Source organism: Gossypium arboreum, chromosome 6, assembly GCF_025698485.1.
Source record: "Gossypium arboreum isolate Shixiya-1 chromosome 6, ASM2569848v2, whole genome shotgun sequence".
NCBI lineage: Eukaryota > Viridiplantae > Streptophyta > Magnoliopsida > Malvales > Malvaceae > Gossypium > Gossypium arboreum.
Window position 1 is genome coordinate 125608717 of NC_069075.1, and position 27231 is coordinate 125635947.

Here is a 27231-nt window from a genome sequence, read left to right on the forward strand (position 1 = left end):
TATAAAAAGAAGAGGTGACTACATTTATTTATAGATTTAAAAACCTTATTCTAATCAAAGTCTAATAAAAGCAATACAGTAATATTCAAACACCTTATTTAAATCAATATGAAATAGAAGAAGTGTGTTTCTATACAGATTTTACTTTAGCCCTCAACCTTTACCTTCACAGATCTACCTATCTTGTCACTTTTTTTTTTTTAACAGTAATTTGAGTTACACAACTCTAACAATTAAAACGACAATGGAAAGCTGATCTAACCAAATGCATTGATTGACTAAAGATAAGTTGTGTGGCTAAGATATGTGCAACGACATTTCCATTTCTACCTGTATGGCATAACTCACAATATTAGCAAAAAGTAGCAAATTGTTGGTGTATATCAGCAACAATGGCTCTTATCGAAAATAGATCATTTATCTAGCTTGAAAGCTTCCTAATGATTGCCAATGCCTCTCTTTAAAAAAGAGCATGTCTGTGTGTCTGTAACCTATATCCGCCACCAATCAAATCACTTCCAGACATGCAAATGCTTCAACAATGAAAGGATCACATACATTCAACACTTTGGAAGCACTAGTTATCAAGAAATCACCATTATGGCCGTTGAACCCACTCCACCTTTATGGGAAGTACTATTAAAATCTCCTTCGAGATTCGCTTTGACCATTATGGGTCTCTCTATTTCTACTTCCCTAAATCGTCCATTCTGTAACAAGGAAGATAAGGGAGCATTACTTAACTGAGTAAAGAACTCCTTGAAAGATCCACTGTTAAGAGCTTTGGTTATGATTAAGTGAATTCCGCACAAAGCCCAACTCGAGCCAAACATCCTTTACCGCTAGGCAGTGTTTCAGTGTCTGCAATGTTGATTTGCTACAATCACTTCCCCTAGGACAAATTGGGGAGGTAACAATATGCTTACGATGTAGCACTTCTATCGTTGGGAGAAAATTTTTATACACACATCGCACCATCAGCCAAATCTTACTAGGTAACTGCATAAACCATCAACGTTTATTGGAAACATCATATTGTTGATTCATATAAGTTAATGATTGATTTGAACTTGTTCCCATATCTATAATTTTCTTATGTCCACTGCTAATAATGTAAATTCCATCTTTGTTGTGTTGCCATACCCTAATGTTTGTTAAATTAGCTCTGTTAAGTGGAATGCGAGTGATCAGTTCAACTTCATATTCACTAAACAACGCAAAAACAAGGTCAAAAGTCCTACATATTGTTTCCTAATTAATTAAGTCACTAACCCATGTCACAAAGGAGTTGCTCTGATTATTAGATTGAACCCTACAAGTGGGAATTCGGGATCCATTTATCCCCTCACACTCTAATGGTAGAACCATTACCTACTACCATCGAACACTATCTTGTAATGAGTTTCTTGTGCCCCATATGTTATACATGTGTAAGAAAGGTTGGATCCAATATTTGTAGGTAAAATATATTCATTTTCACAATAATATTTAGCTTTAATATCTTACTAAAAAGGGAATTAGAGTTGTAAATAACCTCCATCCGTATTTGCTTAGCATTCTAAGTTGAAAGCCATCATGTCCTTGAAATCAACACCACTCCAACCCTCGGGGATGCATAGGCAAACCACCTTTACCAATGTATACCTTTTATCCATTTCCACCGGTAGTTGCAGAGCAATCTATTAATCAAATTAGAAACTATAATTGGTAAGCAAAATAATCCATATTATATATGGGAATAACTTGAAGAACTAGTTTTATAAACACTTGTTTTCCACCCTGGGGAAGATAGTGCACACTCTATGCTTTCATTTTAGCACTGATTCTACCTATAATTTTGTTAAATGCTTGACGTAACACCCTTATCCGACCCCTTTGTTGGATTCGATTATGGGCGTCACCACTGAATCGGGTTAATGTACATATTTAGACATTATTTTAAAATCGAATTGTATTACCTACTTATAAAAAACTTACAAAAGAAGTCAAATTATTAAATAAAGTTCGTTGTCTCAGCTTTAGACCCTAATGAAACCATTTTGTTACAACATATTCGCCTTTTGGTGAAGTCTCAATGGTATTCCCTCTCAATGTGCATAACACTTTCCAGATGAATTTCCTTGATCTCACATGGTCTAGTTTGGTCTCTTCTCGAACTCTTTACCCAATTAATCCTGCAATCACAAGTCATACTCTTGTAAGTTCGAATGAACATAATAAATTTCTAAGTTACACAAAACATGTCCCACCTTATTAGGGTTCAAATAAATAAAGCACAACCAGAGGAGCCCCTATAGCAAGGAGGGATTTTGAAAGATGAGCCTCCCGTTATGAGACTGACCATTATTGGCGAAACTACAAATGGTTTTTATGCTCCAGCTTTTCTCTTGATGAATCTCACCTTGGGCAATCTTTACTGTTAGCCCAATTAAGTTCTCTATTACATTCAAGCTTGTTTCTTCGTTACTCGATGAATATCATACACAAATATGAGCCAATCACTAACATTCAATTGCTCTTGGTAACCCTTCATTAGGAAGTGTTTCAAGCTTTTAACACTCAAGAATGGAGCGAAAGAAAAAAAGAGATTCTCATGCCACAAGTTAAGTTTGGACTTAATAGTAATATATTTTATGCTTTATTTAGTTTTGACTTAATTCAAAATATGGATATAAAATTTTGTCTAAATCTATTCATATTTACAAAAGATACTTAAATTCATTTTAGGTTGACTCATATTATTTTTATTTTTTAAATATTTATATTATTTTAATTAATATTTAATTATTTTATATATTTTATTGAAAATTTTATATAGCCATTTTATATTATTTTAATATTTACATTAGAGTAGTATTAAATATTTAATATATGTTTATTTTAATATTTTATATTTTGTATAATATATAAAAGTAACTTAGCCTATTCAATTCTAGTTAGGTTGGTATCAATATTATTACTTATGCAAGAGGACATGGGTTTGAGCGCTTTGAAGTACATTTATCCTCCTATTGAAGAGTTGGGGAGAGACTATGAGTAATTCTAGACAATTTGTATAAAAAAATTATAAACTTAAAAACAGGCTTAATTTTTTTTGTCTAAATTCATTTTTCGAACTTAATATTTTTACCTAATCCTCCTAAATATCGGACGAGTCTCCAAAATTAGACAAATAGTCTAGCCCGTAAACAGATCTAATGAGAGATGTTGAAAAAGAAAAAGTGAAGAAGGAGAGAAAATAATTTAATTTAATTTTTATTTATAAATAAAAATAAAATAAGTGAATTTTTAATGAATTTGGAAAAAAAAAATTGAAATGAGAAAAGTTGCAAAACTTAAAAGATAACAACATTGAATGGAGTTGAAACTCAAGTGTTACGTGGCAACGGTGAAGTGGGAACAGCTAACAAAATTTGAAAAAATAAAATGAATTGATCTTATCTAGTGATGAAAGACCATTCCAATCAATTAATAAATTAAATTACTGAAAACCTTCACCACCTGGCGAACAATTAATCAAACATGAATATTGGGCCATAGGTTCAGGCCCATAATGGCCTCAAGAAACCATTGAACTGACACGTGCCACCACGTGTCTAATTGTTCTACTTTCCCTATTGTCATTTCCTTTTCCATATACATAATTCCAGAAATAACCTCAAAACTTTCACATGTTTTCAGTTCTACCCTTCGTTCCACTTCAATCCACACTCTTCTACTCATAAGTGATGATTCCATTGCAATTTACTACACATTTTTACAATTAAGATTGTTTCTAGTAAGCCCAATTTGATTTTTCTCTCTGTAATGAGTCTTCCATCCTTTAAATGGCTCGATTTTCTTGTTATTTTTTCCTTTTACTCTTCATTTTCACCATAAACCCTTGTCTCGCCGTTGTTCAAATTGATGAATTCTCGATCATCGACTCGGACCTCCTCTCTTCTCACGGTGACTACTCTCCGCCTTCTCCTCCGCCGCCTTCCTTGCCGCCGCTTCCTCCGTCTCTTTCGTGTGAGGAAGATTTAAACGGAATTGGCTCACTGGACACTGTATGTGAGCTCAATTCCAGCTTCAGTTTTGACGGCGATGTGTATATAGCAGGAAACGGAAGCTTCCACGTGCTTCCTAATGTCATTTTGAGTTGCCCTATGAAGGGCTGCTCAATTTCCATCAATGTGAGTCGTGGGGAATTCAGTTTGGGGCAGAACGCCGGCGTATTTACCGGGACATTGTTTGTTTCGGCGAGGAATGCGAGTTTTTCTAAAGGTTCAGTGGTAAATGTAAGCAGCTTAGCCGGTCAACCCCCGGCTCAGACGAGTGGAACCCCTTCGGGGATTCAAGGTGCGGGCGGGGGCCATGGTGGAAGAGGCGCAAGTTGCGTGTCGGATAATATGAAACTGCCGGACGATGTGTGGGGAGGAGATGCTTACTCTTGGTCATCTTTGGATAAGCCTTGGAGTTACGGGAGTAAAGGAGGGACGACTAGTAAAGAAGAGGATTATGGAGGGGAAGGTGGTGGGAGGATAAGGTTAGAGGTGGAGGAGGCCATTGAAATTGGAGGGAGTTTGTTGGCAAATGGAGGTGATGGTGGTGTAAAAGGCGGTGGAGGCTCAGGTGGAAGTATTTATATCAAGGCTCATAGAATGTAATTTAATTTGTTTTCCCCTGCTCATCAGTTTTGTAGGTTTCACGTGAGTTGAACTTTAACTGCTATGATGATATAATTGTTTTGTGTAGTTGATTGATTTATGATGCTTTAGTTCGTCTTGATACTGATTGTCTTCAATTGCCGTAAATAACTTTGCCAAATGGTCCCCTTTTCTTAAGTATAGACTGAACTTTCTAAGCATAGTCAACACTGATACATTTATGCATTTATTGCAAATATGACATTGTATTTATTTTGTCGTCAAGGATGTTGTGGTTATAAATTGGGAGGTCAGGATGCTTCATCTGAGAAAAAGAGTGAGGATGAAAGTAAAAAAAAAAAAAAAATGAGAGGAAGTCAAAGTAAATTCAAAGTTTAAAGAAAGAAGATGCATAAGGCTCTGGAGGAACTTATGGCATTTTTAGAAAAGAGAGAGTGTGAGTGGATGTCTAAGATAAGGACTTTCAGAATTTGGCTACAAAGTTCAGTGATGATTTAAGTTACAGTTGGAATACCTTTGCTGGAATTTTCAAGCCTGCAGTTTCTAGAAATTAGATGAAATTTATATGTGGACCAACATGTTGAGAAATCCTATGCTTTTTCTCCCATACTTGTGGTTTTGAAGTTATTGTATGCTCCTTATTTTGAAATTGATTGTAGAGTTTGTTTCTCAGAATGTCACTTAATTCGGCTTCTTTACTGTTGTTTTATTATTGAAATATGTTTTCTGTGCATAAATTAATAATTTTATCACTTGTATCTGGAGAATCAGATCTTCATCTGTTACTGTATGATCAGCACATAAAATCGATTTTCTAGCAAATGTAAAGGTCATGTTCTCATTTACTCTATTATTAAATTCTTGTTAAACTCTTTGTGGTTGTGATTCTTCTTCTATCCGTTAATGTACTTTCATCTCTCTTCAAGAGGAAAAAGATGATTGTATGTCCGATTTTGCTCCATCTCATGTTTAATACTTGTATCTTCCTGCAGTATTCTCCTTTGGGGTATTTGTAGTGCATATCTGAAACTCTATGCCTAAACTTTTCATAAGTAAATGGATTATGGGTTTCCTAATGACAATCTTCTTATCTGAAGACAGGACTGGAAGCGGCTGGTTAAGTGCGTCTGGGGGGAATGGATTTGCTGGAGGTGGTGGTGGAAGAATTTCGATTAATGTTTTTAGTAGGCATGATGATACAGAATTCTTTATTCATGGTAGGTTTTCAGTTTCTATGTAAATTTCATATCCTTAAATAAATTGCATAGTAAACTGTGTGCCTATTTGATGATTTTAAGGAGAAGTTACTTGGTGAATTTTGCTAAATGGTCATTGTTTAGAATGCAGTAATGTGAGCTTGGGTTTTCTTCTAGTATCCTTGTCTACAAACCTCAAATCCTGTCTGTAATATTTGCTCTGACCAGAAGATGTAGTCTAATATCTTGTTATCTCCACTATGTCATCATTTTTGCAGGAGGAAAAAGTTTTGGCTGTCCCGATAACTCAGGTGCTGCAGGTACATATTATGATGCTGTTCCTCAGAGTCTAATTGTTAGCAACCACAACTTGTCCACAAATACTGACACACTTCTAATGGAGTTCCCTAAACAACCACTTTGGACAAATGTGCATGTGCGAGATCATGCCAAGGCTTCTGTTCCTTTGCTTTGGAGCCGTGTTCAGGTCATTGAAGAGCTAAATCTTGTTTTTCTATTTGAATATACTCTATGTTTATTGCCTTTTTTAGTTGATACATGATATTTGTTCCCAGATAACCATGTTTCGTTGGCTTATATCCTTCGAAAGCATGCATTGATGCAGTTGTTCTCTATCAGGAGTCATGTCATCTAATTTAAAATTGGTTTCTGTTTATCTCATCTCTAAAAGGTTAAATTAGAATTAAATTTAAATAAACTAGATGATTTATCCCAAAATAAGGGTTGAATTGGCTGTGGTAGCTTGAGTCAATTTTTGAAAATTAAATGATTAAAATGGTGTAGGAATCAGATTACATCACCCGATCCTGATGTACCATGTTGGAAACCAGTTGAAAATCTTAATTCTTATGGGTATGAAACTTAGATCCTAAACAGATAATAGGAATACTTGTCAGACATTGGAGTGGACACTAAACCTGCATCCCGTGACACTAGATCCAATCCAAGTTAGTGTAACAAAAGTTGAGAGTTACACTCACAGAGATCAGAGTGTGCTATATTTCATAATTTTGACTATGTAATTGGTCATATAGGTTAGGGGACAAATTCGCTTATCGTGCGGTGCAGTGCTAAGCTTTGGTCTTGCTCATTTTGTTTCGTCTGAGTTTGAATTGATGGCGGAAGAACTTTTGATGAGTGATTCAATTCTCAAGGCAAGTAATTATTACTTATCTACTCTAATTGAAAGCATTGCTTAAGGCAATAATACTGGGATCTGCCTTATCTATTTGCCATGTAAAATAGCTACAATATAGTCTGTCATTAACCACCGTGTTCTTATAGTCTTGAGGATAGTCTTCACCGTTCCTTCTTTCAATTCAAAATGATAGATATATGGGGCTCTTCGTATGTCTGTCAAAATGCACTTGATGTGGAATTCGAAAATGCTTATAGATGGTGGTGCTGATGCTATTGTGGCAACATCCTTGCTTGAGGCCAGCAATTTGGTAGTTCTAAGGGTAATTAACTGATAATGTTTTTTCATTTAACAAAAAACCATGATTATATTGCTTCGAGGTAAGATATGGTGATTTCTGGTTTTCAGGAATCTTCTGTAATACATTCTAATGCAAATTTGGGAGTTCATGGACAAGGATTTTTGAATTTATCTGGACCAGGGGATACAATTGAAGCACAGCGTCTGATCCTCTCATTATTTTTTAGTATTAAAGTAAGCTGAATGCTTCCTTTAGTTTGATACATGCATAGCCTTTTAGAATCAGACTTTCCCAGTTCAGGTTTGAAGGGTCTGGCTAGTCATTTTGGTTACATATAGGTAGATGGATAATGCGTAAAACAAAGTGTTCTACAAAATTGACAGCTATGGGACCCAAGTTTGGGGATAATTTGATTTAACTTTTTTAGAGGTGGAAAACTAGCGACTGCTAATATTTGAGATATTTTCCCTCTTTTGATTAATGAAATTTGAGAATTGAAAATGTGTTACTTAATTGACGTGGCAGTTAATTTCTACATTGGCATTTAATCTTTCCATTTGCATTACTTATTCATGTGCTAATTCTTCCTTCCTAATATGAAGGTTGGACCTGGGTCTATTCTGCGAGGTCCCCTGGAAAATGTCAGTGACAATGATATGTAAGTTATTGATCTAAAAGAATTGAATGCTTCCGCCATTATCTTGTTAGGTATTTAGTTTTGGTAACTGGCAGGGCACCACGGCTTTACTGTGAATTTCAAGATTGCCCTATTGAATTGCTTCACCCACCTGAGGACTGCAACGTGAATTCTTCCTTATCCTTCACCCTTCAGGTCTTCAGTTAGCCAGTTTGAAATCCAAGTCATCTTTGTCAGATTATAGTAAATTCGGCTGTGAAGGTTTTGTGTGTTCAACTTGTTAATGAATTGTTGGATTGGAATGGCATTGCAGATATGTCGTGTTGAAGATATTATAATTGAGGGCATTGTAACAGGATCTGTTGTACATTTTCACTGGGTTAGAACTGTTGTCGTCCATTCTTCTGGTGAAATTACCACGTCAGCTTTGGGTATGGATTATACCTAATTTCTGTTTAAAATTTCAATGTGGATAGTTCGTTATTTTAATGAGGAATAATGTTAGACTGTTAAAGATTCAATTATTTGCCCACGCATTCTGATTTGGACTGCTCTAGGATGCACTGGTGGGGTGGGTAGGGGAACAGTACTCAATAATGGTCTTGCTGGAGGTGGAGGGCATGGTGGCAGAGGTGGGAAGGGATATTATGATGGCAGTTTTATCGAAGGTGGTGTTTCTTACGGAGATGCTGAGTTGCCTTGTGAACTTGGTAGTGGTAGTGGAAATGATAGTCTTGCTGGTGCAACTGCTGGTGGTGGAATAATAGGTAAGCTTCTGAATCTATTGAGGTTCCACTATTGTTATTAGTTACTTTTGTTGTATTTAGATGTGATAGAGCATGGAAAAAGGCTTAGTTGGTTGTTGCTTTTATATTTTAGATGACCTTGGTGAGTTGTCCAAATACATAATTTTCACCTATGTTTTAGCCATAGGGGTTGATTCCAGAGGCTTGAGGTTTGAATTGCTCCCAGTGGCATATGTATCTTCTGTTGTGAGGCTATAGTATATTTTACTGCTCTTTGGTACATTGTTCTACAGTTATTTAATCAACATCCGGACACAATTATTCCACATTATTTAACACCTATATACCTTTTCTAAGGAAATTTTTTGCATCACTTCTAGTATCATAAACTTCAATTTTTTATCTTTTAATATAACATATTCGTTGTAGTTTTATATTTTTGTTCTCTGTAGATGGGCTACCCATTTCTTTTTGACTTGCATAAAGTGACCAAAAGCAAAAATTTCTTTACACCAACTTCGATTCATTATGAGAAATTGTATTCAAATAAACTTTAACGGTCCTTTTTTAAAACAAAACATATATATATACATCAATCACTCAAGTTTTCCTTTCAATTACTATGATTAGCAACCTTAGTTTGATTCAGTTCTTTGCTCGTCGAAATCATATTCTGAGTGGTGGATATGTTGGGATAAGTTGAATTTAAGTAATTTTACAGAAAATGGTCGATTTTCGTCCCCCCTCTTTACAACAAAGTAAAGGCGAGTTATTTCTGTCAGTTTTTTCGCACATCATTGAACTTGGGAAATTGTTTTGCTGCTATGCTGTGGTGACTTCTACTGATGTAAGTTTGGTCCAGTGATGATGCTTCTATTAATATTTTGCTCATTTTTTGCCTGAACAGTAATGGGTTCACTGGAGCACTCACTCTCAAGTTTGTCTGTATATGGTTCCCTTAGAGCTGATGGAGAAAGCTTTGGAGAAGTTATCAGAAAGCAAGATCATAGTACCATTTCAAACATTGGTCCCGGTGGTGGGTCTGGTGGAACCATCCTTTTATTTGTTCATTCAATCATGCTTGCTGCTTCTTCTGTTATCTCAACTGCTGGAGGACATGGCAGCCCAAGTGGTGCTGGTGGTGGAGGTGGTGGACGAGTTCACTTTCATTGGTCAGATATCCCAACCGGGGATGCGTACCAACCCATAGCAAGTGTGAAAGGAAGCATTAATACCAGGTTTGTATCAGAGACATGTGGCTTGCTTCTTATGTTTTGCATCTGATGAATGATTAAGCCAGCTCTCCTATCCAACACCAACCACCCTGGAGGTCTTCTTCTCGTCACTTAAGTCACATAATAATTGTTTACGATTGTTGAAATTAATTTGGTAATAAAGTGAAGAAAATTTAAATGCATAATCTAATTAGGCTGGAAACAACTTATTTTATACTTATATTCTTTGAAAATCTGGATGCTAATAGGTGGTGATCATTCCCAAATTCATTTGCTGTGGTATGTGACCTGCAAAGCAAAAATGTTCCTTAATTCTTGTTCTGTTCTCAGTTTAACTAAGCACTGAGCAAAGGCAGATAGGTTACTGGCTTATATTGTCCTTCAGATGGCCCAGAAAATACAGGTCTTTAAAAGTGTGTTTGAGACATGTGGGCTTTAGTGTTATGGAGTATATCATGGAATGCTGGAGGCAGAAGAAACAAGGAGGAATCAAGGGGTAGTTACAATTTGCTGGCAACTTTGAACTTTTGTGATCACATCTCGATGAGTACTAGTCACAGAGGCGCTTCTGAACCTTTGATAATTAAGGGACCTCTTAGTTTTTATGTTGTTACAAAAGGACCTCTTCCTGGGCTGTTATGTTCATTAACTGATAGGACAGCATTTCTTGTCATCAGTGACAGAATTTTCCATTTGATGCTGTAATAAACTGGCAAGGCTTTCAGTTCCTTGCTTGCCGATAGGTGATTAACTGTGCTAGGTTGTGGATACTTGGTGAAATTATTCAGATTGCTAGTGCTGTTTGCAGGGGAGGCTTTGGCAGAGGTCAGGGTCACACTGGAGAAAATGGCACTATCACCGGAAAGGCCTGTCCTAAAGGGCTTTATGGTATCTTTTGTGAGGTAGATTTGCAAATTAATGTCACTTTATTTGGAGTTTGGACTTGTTTAAGTTTCTAACGAAGTTACCTTGCCTTCATTTTGGAAGGATACAAAGATCGGTTTGCTTGAGAGAACTTTCAGTTGACATAACGCTTTATCCGGTTTACCATATTACAATTTTCTTCATGAAATGTATATTTCCAGGCTTTGGAAAATTGACTTGTTCAGAGCTTTGCAACTGTTTCTAAATGTTATATGGTCACCTGGATAGTGTTAAATTTCTCCTCGCATACATATCTTCCAATGATCAATGGTAGAATTGGTTATTTGTTGTCACCTTTCATCTGGTTTTCTTCACAATTTTAGATTGTCTGCTGCAGGAATGCCCCCTTGGGACGTTTAAAAATGTCAGTGGATCTGATAGAGTCCTTTGTCATAGTTGCCCAGCTGATGAGCTTCCAAGTCGAGCCATATATGTTGATATTCGGGGTACGTTTAACTTTAGCTGCTTCTACATGTGGAAGGATGGGCATCTCTCATTGCCTGCATTAATGTGGGCTTTTCCACATATTACTCTGAAAATTTAACAGTGCTTTTGCCGGGTTTTGGTTTTTCTTCTTGCATTGCTGTCAATAATACATGGCATTTTGATCCTTGCAAAGTTTATGATTCTTTTTTCTTCACCTGGATAATAACTTTTGTTATTGGTCCCAACCTTATGTTTCTCAATAGGTGGTGTCACTGATCGCCCCTGCCCTTACAAGTGCATATCTGAAAGATATCATATGCCACACTGTTACACCGCACTTGAAGAGTTGGTATATACCTTTGGCGGGCCATGGTTTTTTGGTCTTATTCTTTTAGGCCTCCTCATCCTTTTAGCACTAGTTCTTAGTGTTGCAAGGATGAAATATGTTGGTGGAGATGAATTACCAGCTCTCATGCCTGCTCATCGTGGCTCTCAAATAGATCACTCATTCCCTTTCCTAGAGTCATTGAATGAGGTTTTTTTTCCTTAGTTTCTTCCATGTACACTTGATGTTTTATCTATCATGTTGATCAAAATACAAACCACTTACTAAATAGTATTCTCAAGTATCTAATTGTTATATCCACCAGGTTTTGGAGACAAATAGAACTGAGGAATCCCAGAGTCATGTTCACAGAATGTATTTTATGGGATCAAATACATTTACTGAACCTTGGCATCTTCCTCATGTTCCGCCCACACAATTAATTGAAATTGTGTAAGTTCTTATTTTTGCCTCCATGTGTGATAGCTTGTTGGTCAATTTTCACTTTAATAATAATCTATAATTACAGTTTTTGTTCTTCTGTATGAGCAGCTGTGTAGTGAGCTAACTATTTCCAAAGTATTGTAGGAACTTGGTTTATGTAAAAGAGTTTTTTGAATGTCATTTGCATGGCAGGTATGAGGATGCCTTTGAGAGATTTGTGGATGAGATTAATGATTTAGCTGCGTATCAGTGGTGGGAAGGATCAATCTACAGCATTCTTTCTATTCTTGCATATCCACTTGCATGGTCCTGGCTACAGCAATGCCGGAAAAGGAAATTGCAACAGCTACGTGAATTTGTTCGATCTGAATATGATCATTCTTGCCTTCGTTCTTGCCGTTCACGCGCATTGTATGAAGGACTTAAGGTACCTTGTTCCATTATATTCTTAAATTATTGTATAATTTTCCTTATGGATATTTTTGGCTTGTTATATGTTGGTGTAGTCTGGTTTTGGGGTTTAAAATAGAAACATATGCTTTTGCTGTTGGATGTTTATGGATGCAGTAACTGGATGAAGCTGATGGAAAATTAAACAAGACTTTCTATTGATTGAGATTTGATCTTTCCTGTTGGAATCTTTTTTTTCTTTAAGCTTAAGAAGTGCTGTGTCCTTTTGTTTCATGCCAATGGAACTGAAGGTTTTAACACTGGTCCCCATTGTGTTACTCTGCAGGTTGCTGCAACTGCTGATCTGATGCTTGCGTATGTGGACTTTTTCCTTGGTGGAGATGAAAAGATAGGTGACCTTCCTTTTCGTCTTTATCAAAGATTTCCAATTTCTTTGGTTTTTGGAGGAGATGGAAGTTACATGGCTCCTTTTTCTCTTCAAAGTGATAACATTCTTACGAACTTAATGAATCAGGTTTGTCATTAAATGGTTGTTTTGTGAAAAGTTTTTGATAGTTTCTTTTAGTGGTTGAGTGCTGTTGTTGGTGCCTATTTTTGCCTCTTTCTGTTTTGCAGTGTGTTCCACCAACCATGTGGTATCGACTAGTGGCTGGTTTAAATTCTCAGTTGCGCCTTGTTCGCTATGGACATTTGAAACTAACTTTTGGCCATGTTATTAGCTGGCTTGAAACACATGTAAACCCTACCATAGTTGCATATGGTGTACGTGTTGATCTTGCATGGTTTCAGCCAACATCTTCTGGTTATTGTCAGTACGGACTTGTGGTATCTGCCACCAGCAATGAGAATGTGCAGTACTGGACTGAAGGTCAAGATAGATATTTTCCTTCTATGGAGCAATTAAGGTATCAACTGTTTGATAGTGTTTTTCTGCCTTTAAGTTCAAGTATAAAATTTGGGTTAACTTTCATTGTTCTTTTTCTAATGGGGAGGGAGCTATTTGCAGTTGGTCTGGTGCTAGTAGGGGAGACTCAGGTGGTCGTCCAGGAGCTAGTGAATATTTAAGGATATTTGGAGGGATATTGCATGCAAAAAACTTACAAACACTTAAAATGAGGAGGGCGATTTGTTATCCCTTTTCACTTATAGTTTGCAATACCAAGCCTGTTGGTCATCAGGTTCATTTTTCTTCATTGCAGACAAATAATTATCTTTCCTTTCTCTCACACATTTGGTTGAAATTTTTGGAGAAAATCCTGACTCGTCTTCCTTATTATTGGCAGGATCTTGTCGGTTTGCTTGTCTCTATATTACTTTTGGGAGATTTTAGCTTAGTTTTGCTTACTTTGCTACAGATGTATTCTATATCACTGTTAGACTTCGTTTTAGTTTTTTTCATCCTTCCTTTTGCAATATTTCTTCCGTTCCCGGCTGGTATCAGTGCCTTGTTCAGTCATGGACGAAGACAATCAGCTGGCCTTGCACGTGTATATGCACTATGGAATATCACATCGTTGATCAATGTTGTAAGTTGTTTCGAGGTTATTTTAGGCTATTTCTTAATGTTCTTCGATGCATGGCTTGGAAAATAATGGTTGATGAAAGCGCATGTAAATGCTAGCAGCGAAATAGTTGTGCATCCAGCAATTCGAGAAGGTTATGCTGTTTTTGCTGTTCATATCAGATTGATAATGAGTGCCATTAAGAACATTTTGCAGCTAGTATAATTTTTCATGTTACTTTGCACATGGTGCGGTTAGTGGGAGTGATGTCATAATCTCCTGATTCTTTGGAGGAAATGTCAGGAAAGTTGAATGAATGACTAGTATTGCAAGTGCTTGTTCACACTGCTATAGTTGATTTATGAGACAAATTAAAGGGTTTATTTTATAGACAGTCAATATTGCTCAAACTCACAAGTTACTTTCAAGCATTTGTCATCCTGATTATTTCTGTAATTTGCGACAGATAACTGCCTTTGTGTGTGGATTTCTACATTACTGGAGCCATTCAAGCAGGAAACATATGAGCATTCAGTCATGGAATTTTAGCATGTAAGTATGTTTTATCTGTTATTATGGCTGTGGGTTAACTCTAGTTAAGTTATATTTATTATTAGTATTTTTACTGGTGTGGTGTGGTGTAGGGGTGATAATGGATGAAGTGTTTAATATTATATTATGGTATGTGGGTGTGCAGGGATGAAAGTGAATGGTGGATGCTTCCTTCTGGATTAGTTGTCTGTAAAATAATCCAAGCAAGACTTATTGATTTCCATGTGGCTAACCAAGAAATTCAAGATCACTCTTTATATAGCACTGATCCTGATGTGTTCTGGCAATCTTGAAGTAAAACCGTTCTTCCTTCTTTCTTTCCCTGAATACTTGAATCATAAGTAAAACAGCATTTAGGAAACCCATTTTTCTTTCCCCAATTTGGTGTGATGGATTTGAGTAGTGGAGGAATTTAAGTATGAGTGGCACTTGAATTTTGTAAATGATAGATACTTCTATATATGATTTATTTTCATATATATGCACATACACAACATTGTAAGAATCAATGAACCGAACCGTTGTTTGATACCCAAATCAATTAACGTGATTAAGATTTTTATTTTATTTTAAGTTTGCATACATGGGAAATGGAAGCCTTGATGATATATTTTATTTCATTCAGTTACATGGGTTGAAAGATGGGCGTATTCTAGAGGGAAACCAACCCAGATTTTCTTTCATCATCATTATGGCAGGGTTATTTAGATTTTTGATAGATTTTGATGTATTTAAAATAATAATTTTAATATTGTAAACATCATATCTGTATTAATAAATAAACACCTGATCAGGAAAGATTAGTAGAATATATATATATATATATATATATATATATATATATATATTTTACGGATTTTGATGTATTTAAATAACATTTTATATTTTTACATTTTTTTAAATTTTGATAATAATATTATTAATTTCAACTAATTTTTTCAATTATGGTATTTTTGTAATTGTTGAAATATATATTAGATTGTATATATTTTTCTGGATTTTTATATATTTATAGTTCTATTTATATTTTTAAAATGTTTATATTTATTTGATAAAAAATATATTTTTACAAAAGGACATCACGTGACGTATATGTTTTAAGTATTCTTTTGATATTAAATTGGGTAAAATAAAATTTAGGCACTAATATAAAAACGGATATATTGCAAATCGTGAATTTATATAATTATTCTTTTAACCTCTCTAATTCAATGCTTAATTTTTTGAGGTGAAGGTTGAATGAGTAATAATTCATCAATTAACTAATAATTATTAATTATTATTTAATTATATTTTTATAACATAAATTTACATCATTATCTAACCTTATGAAATGGAAAGAATTAAAAACGTCGTAATTTTTTATTTTCTGAAATGAGACTAAAAGTACACTGGTAAATGCTCAATTCTATACAAAATAAATGAAAATCCAGAAATCTATAAATTGTACAAGTGTTTGGTTGGAGACTTAATCTCTCAAACATGGTTATTTAATATGGTATGTTATTTTATCGTAAGTACTTCCTAAAAATTTTAAAATTAAAAAGAATTATATTATTTTATTATATTGTTTGAACTTAATAAGTATTTAAAAATAGAGTGCGTGTTCTCTCAAAATTAGTAAATTTTTTATTAAATTTATGATTTAATAAAATATAAAGACTTTAACCTCCAATTTTAAATTTTTAAATTGATTTTTAAATAAAATCAGGGTATGGTTCTACTAATTCAGTCAACAAATCAACTCCTGAAAATTTCAAACTCTGAGCATGACATCTTGTTAAGCAAACATCCCTTTTAAGGATATAGCCACACAAATCAAAAGATTGACGAAAAAATTAAATTATTAAATTACGTTTTAATCATTCAACTTCAAAAAATTATAAAATAGTCATTGAATTATTTAAAAATTTTCATCAAGTCCCTGAATTATTTGAAAGTTTTTATTTAAGTCATTGAGTTGTTATTTACAAAAAATATATATATCTAGGAAGCGAGTTACAAGCGACAATTTGATGATTGGTATGGTGAAAATCTGTTAACGAGTAGAAGAACATACCTTAGATCAAGTCTATCTGACTTAATGTTGAAAATTAAAGAAGAAAATTGTTTGGATTTTGACCTGTAGATTCATGACGTTCAAAGTTATCTCATAAAAAAACATATAAGTTGTAGAAGAGAAGGGGAATGAGAGACACCAAGCAGTGCGAACAGAAAAGGTCATACAACAACGACATAACAACCTAACGACTTAAATAAAAAATTTTGAATAGTTTAATGAACATTTTTGTAACTTTTTGAAGTTGAGAGACCAAAACATAAATTTATCAATAGTCTACTCGAATCAAAACTTCGTTACTCTCGTTACACTCAAACTGTTCAATATGAACATGTTCAAGCCCACAAACACTTTATAGCCAACCTTTCACCTGAGGAAGTATGATTGTTATACCAGATTGTAACCACATCTACGACCTAACACTAAAGCAGGCTACAACACACAAATTCCTAATCCCACAAGGCTCGAAGCTTAGCTAGTTGTTAGCTAGAGAGACTGCCACTTAGGATGACAAAGTAGCTACCTAGGATCAATAGCCTTGTAAGAAAGGACATTGAGCATTCAAGGTCGTCCAACAAATTCATAACTACGTAGACTAGCAAACCGACATGGCCAGACAAGCGTTGAAAGAATATTTCCTTGAATAGCCTAGATATAAGATTATATGTGAAATTCGAACATCAAAAATGATAATGAATCGTAAAGAAAGAGAGAAAAATAGAACATACAGATTTTATGTGGAAATCCTTTCGGAAAAAAATCACGGGCAGAGGAGAAGAAAAATTCACTAACTATTGAGTTTAAATGATACAAGAGGAGAGGCGACTACGTCTATTATAGGCCTAAAAACCTATTTCTAATCAAGGTCTAATAGAAGCAATGCAATACCCCCGATTGCAACCCCGGTCCAATTTTATGTTTAATAGGGATTTTACCACCTTTTTTTTTAACCAGGAATTTAGATCAAACAATCCTAACATTATATGTAACTAGTTACAACCCCTTTTTCACTATCTACATTCTCAGTTTTATTACTAGCTTAAGCTCTCTTGCTTTTCGACTAGACATTTTATTTATCTGAATATTGGAGGACATTTGGAATCACAAACTTTGACTCCCCTTAACTCACATTTATCTAACATAAACATCCCACCCCAAAATCCAATCAATGTACCTCACTAAATTGTTTTCCAATTGGATCCAATCATGTACCCCCAAAACTAATATTCCAATCTATTACTATTACATTTAAAATGATAAATAAGTATATGATATTTGCATTAAAAAAAAAGAAGAATTAATAGAGCAAACCACACATACCGGTCCTAACAATAATTAATAGAAAAAGGATATCCAAATTATTCCCTTTGTTTTTCTGAAAAAAACCTCATTGTAAGTGTCGTTGAAGGGAGGTTGGGTCTTGGATCTTCAGCAGAAAGTATTGTTCATTCAGGATTTTGTTTTTCTTTAGGGAGCACATCGATTGATGTAGATGCGACCTACAATCTCACAAGAGAAGTGTAAATATTGTTAGAAATTAATTATGGAAAGTGCATTTGCAGGGGACTGAGCCCTCAACCAAGGCAAGTGCAAATGCATAATTGATTCTTAACAATACTAACACTTCTTCTGTGAGCTTTCATGTCTTATCTGTTGGAAAATATGCTCATATTGTAGTAAATATGTAACTATTTTCTATGTATTTGTGTAACGCCTCCTTACCTGAGACCGTCGCCGGAGTCGAGCACGAGGCATTACTAAACTTATTTGAGCACTTAAACAAATTCGAACAAGCTGTCCAACTGCGTCACAGTTGCTTAAAAATTCATATCTCGAGTTCTGAAACTCGAAATCCAATTCCATAAATTTTTCCTTAAACTAGACTCATATATCTATTTACTAATTTTTTTTTAAAATTTTTGGTCAGGCCAATTAGTACAGTTTATTAGTTAAATTATCCCCTGTTTCAGGGTTTGACTGCTCTGACCTCTGTGTATTATGAATCAGATATCTCCCTGTACAGAGTTTCAATGACTATGCTGTTTGTTTCTAATAAAACTAGACTCAATAAGGAATCTGTAAATATAAATCATGACTTCTAATTATCTTTGTACAATTTATGGTGAATTTCCAAAGTTAAAACAGGGGATCTAGAAATCGCTCTGGCCCTGTTTCACAAAAATTTAAACATCTCATAAAATATAACTCATATACCTGTTTTGTTCCATTCATATGAAAATAGACTCATAATTATTTAATTCCATATTTTATTCATCATCTAATTATATCTATACTATTTTTAATGATTTTTCAAACTCACGTCACTGCTGCTGTCTTAATCTATTTTATGGTAAATTTTACCTATTTCATGATTTCCATGGAATAACTAGCATTTAGGCATACATAACACCAAATATGTCATTGATTAGCCATTCCAACAGCTAATCATTATCAAGCATTTCCATACCACTCAATAACTATATCATAAGACTATATACACAAAATGATTATAATGCTATACATGCCATGCTCAAAATATACAAACTGTTATACCAAGATGATACACGGATAGTGTGAGCGAGCCTCCGACCGTTCCTGATTTCCGAGCTGGCTTGTCAAAACTACAATGAATGAAAAGGAGGGAGTAATCATAAATGCTTAATAAGTTCACATGCAAATAGCAAACATAAAACATAAACTATATAAGCAAATAGCAAATAGCAAGTAACACAACTATATAAGCAAACATAAAACATCATTTTCATAATCATCACCGAGACATTCATATCACATTTTCATTTACAATCTTACCATATTGTTGTTATGTCGAGTTTTCAACCCGAGGGTTAAGTACAAACCTGTTCAAAGTATTCATTTCACGACACTTACCAATACGTCCCTTTCATCTCTAGTATTCCTCCATTTGAGTAGAATTTTACCCGTTGAACACATCGGAATATAATTCGGATACATGGAAAGTTTGCACATAAGTGCCACATATGTAGCCAAGCTACCATGTAACCCGCCTATAAGCGAACTCGGACTCAACTCAACAAGCTCGGGCGTTCGCATCTATAAGTGAACTCGGACTCAACTCAACGAGCTCGGATGCCTAGTTACATCTCTCGAACTCGGACTCAACTCAACGAGTTTCGGACATTCGCATCCATAAGTGAACTCGGATTCAACTCAACGAGTTCGGATGCCAAATATCCTAGTGACATGTCACTTGTATCCTAATCCATTCCTAAGGTTCAACGGGACCTTTTTCCTAATCATGTGTCTCAACCATCTCCTATGGAATGTCGTCTGATACTCGGTAGTATTTCACATTTTCCAAGTATATCACATAATTTGACATATTATCAAACAATTATCACGAGTATAATATTTCATAATAATTATCATATCATTTAAATAACATAAAAATATTTAAAATAATAACTATGTTACCAGCATTTACATATGAACTTACAGGTGATTTGTAGAAGATATTGAAATTTAGGGACTATTAGTAACTTTTTTTTCTCGTTCTTCTTTGGATTCTTGATCTATAATATAAAGTATTTCTACTCATTAGCATTTATTTGACTTCTATTTCAATTCAAAATTTATGCTGTTTAAATTTTGAAATTGCACTTTTACCCCAAAATTTGAGCTTTTTACAATTTAGTCCCTGCTCATTTCACCCATCAATTGAACTAATTTTTTTCTCAATTAACATTTTATTTTATCATTATAAATTATTTCACAACCTTTGATATTCTGAATTTCAACACTAACATTTAATTCACAACTTTTTCACAATTAGGTCCTAAATACCATTATCTATCAAAATGACTTAATAAAACAACCTTAATATGAAATTAGAACTTCAATTTCATAATAATTCATCATATACTGCCCTTACTCAGCCAGGGTAACTTCCAATTTCACCCACCAAATCAAAAACTAATGAATTAGATGATTGGACCTAATTGCAAAAGTCTTAAAAATACAAAAAATATAAGAAAAGGGCAAGAAATAAACTCACATGCAGTGAAATTGTGCAAAACCAGCTTAAAATCTCTCTCCCATGGCTGTCTGGCCGAAATTATGAGAAGAATGGCCTAGAAATCTCTTTTCAATTTCAATTTATTTGTTTAATTTTGTAAAATTTACCATTTTACCCTTAGTTCACCTGATTCCAAATTTTTTTCTTGCTTATGCCGCCTCATCCATTCCCTTTAGGCTAATTTTCCTTTTAAGTCCTCCCTCATTTAACACTTGAGCCATTTAATCATTTTATCAAGTTTTGTACCTTTTTCAATTTAGTTATTTTTAATTAATTGACTATCCAAACGTTAAAATTTTCTAACGAAAACTTAATACTAACTTATTTACACTCCATAAATATTTTTAAAAATATTTATGGCTCGATTTATGAATTCGAGGTCCCGATACCTCGTTTTTATTCTGTTTTGTCTACAACTTCCTATAATACATAATTTCATTTAATTCAAAATTATTTCTAAAACCACACTTAATATTTACTTACTAATATCTAAACTCACATGTCAGATTTAGTGGTTTCAAATCACTGTTCTGATATCACTAAAATTTGGGCTGTTACAACTTGAACGATGAATAAATAAATAAAGTTAATTTTACATTTCACTATTATATCTTTTGTATTTCTATTTTTCATGTTTTGCATACATAGCGAAATTGTGACAAACAAATGTTAGCTCATTGATTGCTAAGTTGAAACTAATGATAAGTGGCACTCTAAGAACGCTTATATTGTGAGAAAGACAACTTACTTCAGTAGATAATATAAAACGAGTTTATAATCCCGTAAAAGAATAAAAGTGAGTATGTGATTCAAATACTCAAAAGGGTTATTATATTGTTTACAATTTCAATTGTGGAGATAGCTAGCCTTGGCTATCGGAGCAGTTGACTCCACGGATAGAGACATAAATGTACTCATTGGAAGAATGATACATTAGACTAGACCCAAGTTGAATTAATTATAAATTCGTTTGTGAACTAATTCACTTGTAACGTTCATGTGACTTGCCTAAATCTTGAATTAGCCACTGATCATGCGTATGTAATTTATGTGCTTTGATATAAGTAGAGACTTATTCTCTAAAGATGATCGAGCTGATAGCCGATATCTTGGGTAAATGACTTGTGTATGGCATGATTTTACTAGCTGTAATGGCCTAAATTCAAGGTTATCGGAACAGTGGTTTCGTAACCACAAATCCGATTTAAAGAGAAATTTATTTCAATATTTTTGCTTGAAATTTTATATGATAGGAAAATCGTATGAAAATATTGATAGGAAAATTTTATCAATTTAGTGATTAGTTAGAAAAAGAAATTATTGAAGAAATTGGGTAAAATAAGGTATCGGGACCTCTATCTCGTAAAACCGAGTCAAAAATAATTTTATAAATATTTATGAAATGTTATTAATGTGGTATTAAAATTTCGTTAGGAAATTTTAATGTTTGGGTAGTCAATTAAATGAAAAGGACTGAATTGTAATAGGTGTAAAAGTTGCTAGAGTGATTAAATAGCTTATTAGTCTAATGAGAAAGGATATAAAAGGCAATTAGACCCAAAATTTATTTGGGCTGGACGGTAAGGGTATGAAATCAGCAGAAAAAATTGATAAATTAAGGGTAAAATTGGAATATTGCAAAATTAACTAAATAAAACTAGGACTAAATAGGAAATATCTAGATTTCTCTTCATTTCTCTTCAATTCCAGCAGCTAAAAAGGCCATAGGAGGGTTCTCTAAGCTGGTATTTCATAATTTTTGCACCAAGTGAGTTAATCCTTGCCTTTTTCTTGTAATTTTTGTGTTTCTAAGACTTTTACAACTAGATCCTACTATTAAATTCATTAGTTTTTGATTTCATGGGTGAAATTTAAAGTCACCATGGTTGAGTTCTGTAATTTTATGATGAAATAGAATGAAATTAAAGCTTTAATTTGTTTATGAGATGATTTTATTAGGCAATTTCAATGGAAATTGATTTTTGGGACCTAATTATGAAAATGTTTGGAATTAAAGTCTATTGCTGAAATTCTGATTCCTAAAGGTTGTAAACTAGTTTAAGGTGATAGAATAAAATGTTAATTGAGAAAAATCAGCTCAATTGAGAGGCTAATTGAGTAGGGACGAAATTATCATTTATTAAAAGCTTAGGGAAAAATGGTAATAAACAGCTTGCACTAAAACAGTTTGGACAGCAGCAGTAGACTAACTTTGAAAAATCACCAAAATTGTAGGAATCGAATTAGAAGATGAAAAAATATGGAATTATATCTTATTGAGTCTAGTTTCTTATAGAAGAAATATTGTAAGCAATGGATTTGTAAATTTTGAGATATAATGAATTTTGTGAGACAAGGTCAGAATGAATTCAGGTTCCCCTGTTCTGACTTTTAAAAGTTATAAAAAATTGAATAAAAATAATTAGGGACTTAAATTTATATGTCTAGAATTATGAATGAGTCTATTTTTAATAGAAATAAACAAGAACATCATTTGAATTCTGTATAAAGAGATAATTTATTTTTAGTGAAGAAGGGTCAGAACTGTTAGACAACAGAACAGGGGTGACTTTGAAGAATAAACTGTACTGATTGGCCAAACCAAAAATTCTGAAAATTTTATGGTAAAAATATATATGAGTCTAGTTTCAGGAAAAATTAACGGATCTTAATTTGGAGTTTCGTAGCTCAAGTTATAAATAATTTAGTGACTATGACTCAAGTAGACAGCTTTGAATGAACTATAAATAATAGTTGAATTATAGAGAATGTTGCATATGAACATGAAATGTATTAAATTGATAATTAAATTTATTTATTTAGATCCAAAAGATTCAAATCTGAAGCTAGATCGAGGAAAGGAAAAAGTTTGGGATTAATAGATTTTCTTGTTTACAAACAAGTATCAAGGTAAGTTCATGTAACTTGAATTATATTCTTAAATGCTTGAAATGCATGTTTTTGATATGAATATGATTTGAATGTTCATTGTATGAAAATTTATGAAACATTGATATATTTGATAAAATGGGAAGAAATCCCGTTTGAATGAAAGGAAAATTCAATGGATTTCTGAAAAGGAATTGACGGTAAAAAGGATCTAGCCCGGACGGGTGATCCTATCCTGATATAGCCCTCCCGAAGAATATGTGTAAAATGGATTTAGCCCGGACGGGTAATCCGAATTAGGGTCTGAATTTAGCCTGGACTGGTAATTCAGATCCAAGCTCATTAGAGTAATTGTCGTTGCGAGGATTTAGCTCGGATGGTAATCCGACAATACTCTATGAGTTTATATTGCAGGGGATTTAGCCTGGACTGGTAATCCCGCTGCAAGGTTGAGGTTCGCGGGAGTGTGCTCTCTGAAATGGAAATGTGCGCACATGAATATGAATTGACGGACCCGGAATTGTACACTAAAAGTGTACCTCTGAAAATCCATCGAAATTCCGATAAATTCAACGGGATAAATATGAAAAATAATAAGGGAATGAAAATCATGGTATTGATGAGTACATCAATCATGGTATATATATATATATATATTATTGATACATGGAAATTATTGTACTAACTTGAATGTTGAGTTTGTGCATGTTAGGGTAATAATGCATTGAATGGATATATGAATGTTTATTATATTGTATTGAAAATATTAGGTAAGTATAATTCTTGTTACATGAGCTTACTAAGCACAAAGTGCTTACCCGTTTTCTTTTTCCCTGTTTTGTAGTGTTAAGAGCTCGGAGGTCGGATTTGGTCGGAGACACATCACACTGTCAACCTCAGGATTTCGGTATATAAAGAAACTTTATTTTGGAAATCAATGGCATGTATAAGCTAACAAAGTAAATGTTAACGTGAAATGAATGTAAAGTTAGCCATTATTATGGTTAACAAACCAGTTATAGATATGTGATGACGTTATCTTATATAAATGCATGAATCTATCATGAAAATATGTTGAATTGAAAAAAAATTTAATTAAGTAAACTCCGGTAATGCCTCGTACCTATTCCAAGCAATGAATACGGGTAGGGTATTACATTTATTGGTATCGAGCTACGATTTAGCGGTTCTAGGACCGATGTAGCGATCACTGGGATTAGCTATACATGCCATTTAAATTATTATTAATAGTGTGATATCTCCTGACCATTTAAAATATGTTTTTCTTATAGTAATGTCATCCGACCGAGCTCAATCTGAGGAAGCTGGGAGTCATACTCCGGCTTCAGTACAAAGAGAACAAACTAGCAGTAGAAGGCCCGAGACAGAGGGTCGAGGGGAGGAGGCAAAACAACCTTCTTTCAAATGATGAATGAATGGTTTAATCAATACTTAAGAACTAACCCTATAGTGCACAAGTTTAAGCTCCCCTCCCGCTCCTTCACGGTTCGAGATCCCACAAGGTACAGTCTTGAATCATCGGAAAAGGAAAGCTCCAAGAGATAAAATTGAAAATATGGGGTAGAAGAATTTTGAGCAAGCAGTTGATGATGATTTGAGCGGGCTGAATTCGGTTAGAAAATACTACTCGGGTTCGAAAGAATTATCTTGTACACCGAAGAATGTCCGAAATGTGCCGTCTCACTACTAAAAGATACTGACTTACCATTGGTGGAATACTAAAGCTTGTTGTTCGAAGAAGAAATTACATGGGAATTCTTTCGCATCGAGTTCGAAAAAATATATCACCAGAGGTTCCTTGACCGAAAAGAAAAGAATTTCTTGAGCTAAACAGGCAATAGATCAAGATTCGAATATGAAAGAGAATTTGTTTGATTGAGTAAATATGCTCGAGAATGGGTACAGTCAGAAGTTGAAATGTGCAAACAATTCGAAGAAGGGTTGAATGAAGACATTAAGTTACTGATCGGAATTCTTGAAATTCGAGAGTTTGCTACATTGGCAGAGAGAGCTTATAAAGCAGAAGAATTGAGCAAAGAAAAGAAACAGGCTGAGAGGGAAGCTCGAATTTTTAGTAAAAGACCGATGGGAAAATCCCAGTTTTCTGCTTCAAAGAAATTGAAGAAATATCAGGATCATTCTACTTCAGCCATTGGGCATTCGAGCAAAGAACGAGGTTCTCAACGCACTAATCCAAGGCCTTCTACTCCATCAGTGACCAGTGTTGGCAGTGTTGGCACTCCTAAACCGAGATGCCAGTACTGTAATAAAGCTCATTTTGGTGAATGCCGATTTAAGAGTGGGGCTTGTTACCGATGTGGTTCTTTTGACCATTTCCTCAGAGATTGTCCAGAAAGGGTTGAAAAAGAAGTTGAACATATATCGAAGCCGAGTAATCTAGTTTCGAGAGGCAGACCACCTCGACCATCCGGTAATGTTAGTGGTAGTCGAGGAGCTACAAAAGATACTATAGGTAGACCTGAGGTACGAGCACCTGCTAGGACATATGCCATTCGTGCCAGAGAAGATGCTTGACACCGATGTTATTCTTGGTACATTTTCTTTACTTGATCCGATATTCTGCATTGATTGATCCCGGTTCTCACGATTCATATATATGTGTTAAACTTGCAATTGTTAAAATTTATCTGTTGAACCTCTGAATTTGAGGTTAAAGTCTCGAACCCCCTGGGCCAGTCTGTGTTAGTGGATAAAATTTGTAAAAATTGTCCACTGATGGTAAGAGGTTATTGTTTCCCGGCTGATTTGATGTTACTGCCATTTGATGAATTTGACGTGATATTGGGTATGGATTGGTTAACCTAACATGATGCGGTAGTAAATTGTAAACAAAAATATATTGTGTTAAAATGTCAGAATGGTGAGTTGCTCCGGGTTAAATCTGATCAGACAGAGGGGTTATCGATATGATTTGATAATGGCGACATGAGGTATGTCAAAAGGGGTATGATGCTTACTTGGCTTATGTACTCGACACCAAGGTATCGAGTCAAAGATACTGAGCGTTCGATGGTATGTGAATTTTCGATGTGTTTCGGAAGAATTACCAGATTGCCACCGAAGAGAAGTGGAATTCTCTATAGATTTGATTCCGGAACTACTCCGATCTCCATAGCTCCGCTTCGGATGGCTCCTATAAATTAAAAGAGTTAAAGACACAATTGCAAGAGCTTGTTGATGGGGTTTTGTTCGACCGAGTCATTCACCTTGGGGTGCTCCGATTCTGTTTGTGAAAAAGAAAGATGGGTCTTTGAGATTGTGTATCGACTACCGGCGACTTAATAAAGTAACCATAAAGAATAAGTACCGTTACCGGATTGATGATTTATTTGATTAGTGAAAGGTGCTACTATGTTTTCAAAGATTGATCTTGATCGAGTTATTATCGCCACGGGTAAAGGAGTCGGATGTGCCAAAATAGCCTTTAGAACCGTGTACAGGCATTATGAGTTTCTAGTTATGCCGTTTGGGCTAACTAATGCACTGCAGTATTCATGGATTTGATGAACCGGATATTTAGACCGTACTTAGCAGATTTGTAGTAGTATTCATTGATGATATTTTGGTTTATTCTCGGGATGAAGAAGAACATGCGAACATTTGAGAATTGTGTTGCAAATTCTACGAGAGAAGCAGTTGTATGCTAAATTTAGTAAATGTGAATTTTGGCTTCGAGAAGT

General features: G+C 34.5%; 1 protein-coding gene across 8 annotated transcripts; it reads left to right on the forward strand.

Annotated features, from left to right (window-relative positions):
- The first annotated feature begins 3640 nt into the window (after positions 1-3640).
- On the forward strand, positions 3641-15080 carry LOC108486288 (uncharacterized). Of its 8 annotated transcripts, none has more exons than XM_053029751.1 (22): positions 3641-5278; positions 5751-5866; positions 6124-6332; positions 6901-7020; positions 7198-7326; positions 7413-7538; positions 7908-7963; positions 8038-8137; positions 8256-8373; positions 8500-8709; positions 9596-9926; positions 10732-10825; positions 11185-11293; positions 11537-11808; positions 11924-12051; positions 12235-12469; positions 12779-12967; positions 13069-13358; positions 13460-13631; positions 13737-13979; positions 14422-14507; positions 14653-15080. In XM_053029751.1, the coding sequence occupies exons 3-22, from the start codon at positions 6243-6245 to the stop codon at positions 14798-14800; spliced, it is 3246 nt and encodes a 1081-aa protein (XP_052885711.1). In that variant the 5' UTR covers positions 3641-5278; positions 5751-5866; positions 6124-6242; the 3' UTR covers positions 14801-15080. The 8 variants fall into 8 exon arrangements, with proteins under 8 accessions (XP_052885711.1, XP_052885713.1, XP_052885712.1 ...); XM_053029753.1 differs by having other exon boundaries at positions 3641-5130; XM_053029752.1 differs by having other exon boundaries at positions 3641-5085.
- The last annotated feature ends 12151 nt before the right edge of the window (positions 15081-27231 follow it).

Coding starts and splice junctions, on each gene's coding strand:
- LOC108486288 (XM_053029750.1), top strand. CDS start 3,828: ATGGCTCGATTTTCTTGTTATTTTTTCCTTTTACTCTTCATTTTCACC. Junction 8,374..8,499: donor AATTACCACGTCAGCTTTGG/GTATGGATTATA, acceptor GGACTGCTCTAG/GATGCACTGGTGGGGTGGGT. Junction 12,052..12,234: donor ACACAATTAATTGAAATTGT/GTAAGTTCTTAT, acceptor TTTGCATGGCAG/GTATGAGGATGCCTTTGAGA.